The sequence below is a fragment of the Schistocerca nitens genome, chromosome 1 (assembly GCF_023898315.1).
Source record: "Schistocerca nitens isolate TAMUIC-IGC-003100 chromosome 1, iqSchNite1.1, whole genome shotgun sequence".
NCBI classification, from domain to species: Eukaryota; Metazoa; Arthropoda; class Insecta; order Orthoptera; family Acrididae; genus Schistocerca; species Schistocerca nitens.
The window spans coordinates 1,318,342,951-1,318,345,989 of record NC_064614.1 but is presented as its reverse complement, the minus strand read 5'-3'; the positions used below and the strand labels follow the sequence as shown (position 1 = coordinate 1,318,345,989).

At 37.5% G+C, this 3,039-nt stretch overlaps 1 protein-coding gene across 1 annotated transcript; it reads right to left on the bottom strand.

Annotated features, from left to right (window-relative positions):
- Positions 1-786: 786 nt before the first annotated feature.
- On the bottom strand, positions 787-2,694 carry LOC126240113 (transcription factor Adf-1-like). The gene is made up of 2 exons (XM_049947905.1): positions 2,484-2,694; positions 787-1,382 (listed from the first exon to the last, which is right to left on the bottom strand). Exons 1-2 carry the CDS (start codon positions 2,638-2,640, stop codon positions 787-789), a joined length of 753 nt encoding a protein of 250 aa, XP_049803862.1. The 5' UTR covers positions 2,641-2,694.
- Positions 2,695-3,039: the final 345 nt, after the last annotated feature.

Below are 3,039 nucleotides of genomic sequence, written 5' to 3'. Positions count from 1 at the left end.
AAATAATTACATTCTTTAGATCGACCCTATCTCCGCTTAGAAAGATCTGTGGATAGCTCTTACAAGTAGTCCATTTTAGGAAATGAATGCAATGAAACCAAGGTTGAGTGGGACAGCGTTTCAATCAACGCTTTACTGGATCATTTGACGACGAAATGATTAAGTTATCGTTTTCTGTAAGGTGCTGCCATTTCGATTTTTCTATTGTAACTGAAAGAAAATGCGCGGATTCAGCATAGCCTCAAGCACAGCAGGACAGGTAAATAAATTATTGTCGATTGATGTGTTGGATTCTCGTCTAGTTCAAAGCAGTGTAAAGGATGAGATGTGTGTGTCACTGTTTGCTTCTGTGTATTTTTTCCCCTTGGTGATCTTGTCCCCAGCGGCAAAGGGATCTTAATTCATTAGCAGCTGAAGGCCGAAGGTAACACAGGTGCAGCCAGAAGTTTTTCACCACTATCCAATTAGAATCGTCTTATGTAACAATGATTTCATTGTTATCTTAGTTATGTTTTCACATTATGGTGACTCGTCGAATTTTGAGCACATTGTAATAGTGTGGACATTGACTATCCCTAAGAATATCGACTGGCATTTAGTAAAGGTTTTTAATTACAATAATAAAGAACGTTCCTGAAAAACTTTTATTTATATTGCAGATTGAGTAATAACATGTATCACTACCAAAGAACATTTCAGGCAACAATTACAAAACGAAATACAGTCTCACATTAATATAATACAAAAATCAAAGTTGTCTGTAATGAAGAAGTTGAATTAGCGCAGTCATTGTTTTGAAGAACCTGGCACTGCACTCACTGCCTCCAATTCATTATAAACAAGCTCTTGTATTTTAAGTTTCACAAACATTTGCCGCTGAACTGGAAGGGAGTTTATTGCACTCCTGAGACTCATCAGGAAGTGGTACGTATCATCGTTTTGGGTCATGTCTTGATGTGCCTTCATCACAGCTAATTTGTCCTTTTCGAGCTTTAAAAATTCTTCTTCAATATTTGGCCCACTACTTCTCTTTTTTTTCCTTTGTGATACTGTGCTTGCCAGTGGCGACGTTTCATCAACTGCCACTAATGATGATATATCAGACTGATCTCGTTCATCTTGTGGACTAGAGTGGTCGTTAGACGAAAATTCTGGAGATAGTTGAGATTGACTTGCTGGTTCCGTTTCTGATGACAGCGAACTCTGCATTGCTCTTGGAATTAAAATATCCCTTAGGAAATGCATGTGTTGGAACCAAGGCCAAGTGGTATTGCGTTTCTGTGGGCTTTTTCCTGGGTCACCTGATCTAACGTTACCAAGTTTCTTAAGTTCTGCTCTGTAATTGTCTCTCAGATGTTTCCATTTAGATTTCGCCGTTTTAACTGAAAGAACAATAAAATGGTGTAAGAAAACTGGTTCCATAGTTCCCTACTACCACAGAAGTATGAAAATAGACTAACTACGTAAATGTGTATTATATTCTCTAATAAAACTGTCAAAAAGCTTTCCACGTTGTCCCGTTTGAGTAGCAAGTTTATCAAGTTGCTTCTCAGGTATATTTCAACTGGGATAGCCTATCATGCACTATCATGATAATTGTGAATAGAAATGTCAATTGTATCATTGGTTGTGAAAAAAAGATTGAAAGGCCATATGGTAAGCACGTAGCAATGCTGAATGTATCCTGATTTAAAGAAATATTTCAATGCGTCTGACATAGGATTTCTCAAACTGCGTATGATATTTAGATGGGAAACGCATACACACCCAGTGTCCTAAACATTCTGGCAGCATGTTCTAAAATTACAAAATATGTTATTAAATTGTACTCCAAGCAGTTGCTGGTCACACATTTTTAGGCAGAAATATTGGCGTCTCTAGTAAACAGAGTGATGGAGGTGTGTTCAAACAACGTGCTTAGTGTAAGAGGTCTACCGATGGAGAATTTCAAGAAATGTCACATGAATATCCATGTATTTTTGGAAGTTGAGGCTTATCCATTTTTAGAGAATTTGATGATACCTTTTCTTTGCATATAATTGAGGAACAGGAAGAGACTGTACCAAAATGCATTCCAGAACAAGACAGGTTGTTCAGTGCACATCCGATAATATGAAAGATGCATGGAAACCACTGAAGAAGGAAACTAAAATATCCATTGACATTGCTGATCAATATCTAAGTGCATTTGCCCTTTTAATATCGTCATCGATAGAGGAGGATGCATAATTGAAACTGAACAGTTTTCTAACAATGCTGGTATGCAAGCTGCTGGTACCACAATCAACATTCTACATTACGTTCGAAGGCAGTCAGAAACTCGTTCGTTGAACATTTATTTACAAATACAAATAAAAACATTACTATAATCCACAACAAAATAACTCCTAATATATACTAATTTATTACATTATATCTGCATATCGGTTCATTATAAATAAAAAAATTAAGAATAAAGAAAGATAATTTGTATTCATGCCTACCATCTGAACAGCACTCCTGTGCCACTTCATTCCATAAACTGGAAATTACGTCACGATTGTGGTATTCGCCCAGTCTCTGGTCCCAAATAGCTGGGCGCAGCTTAACTTCATTTATAAGTTGCTCCACATCCATGATGACAAGAGCAGTATGAAGCATGTAACAAAGAACAATGATGTTGACCTGCTACTGCCTGACTGCAACTGGAACGAATGGCTTTCAGGGAGTTCCCACCACCTCCAACCCCTCTCCCCACCACGCACGCACGCCATACACACGTGAACCCATTAAAAAACCTAAAATGTATCGTCTGCATGTGCGCGCGATTGCGCACATGTACAGGTAGAAGTGTCAATGACATAGGTCTGATAAAATTTGGTGTAAAACTAATCACAAAAACAAAGTGGAGATTTGTGATACGTTTACTGCAGAAACTGAAGCGCAATTCTGTAGTCTCGTTGTCTACTTTGACAGAAAAAATAATGGAGAGTTAATGAAATTACTGTACATCGACACAGATGTGCGTTTCATAATTCTTCATTGTTTTTTTTTTCTTCC

Bases quoted from the DNA above. Each gene is read 5' to 3' on its own strand.
- LOC126240113 (XM_049947905.1), bottom strand. From the start codon at position 2,640: ATGCTTCATACTGCTCTTGTCATCATGGATGTGGAGCAACTTATAAAT. The intron at 1,383-2,483 runs GTAGGCATGAAT...TTGTTCTTTCAG, and splicing joins ACAGGAGTGCTGTTCAGATG to TTAAAACGGCGAAATCTAAA.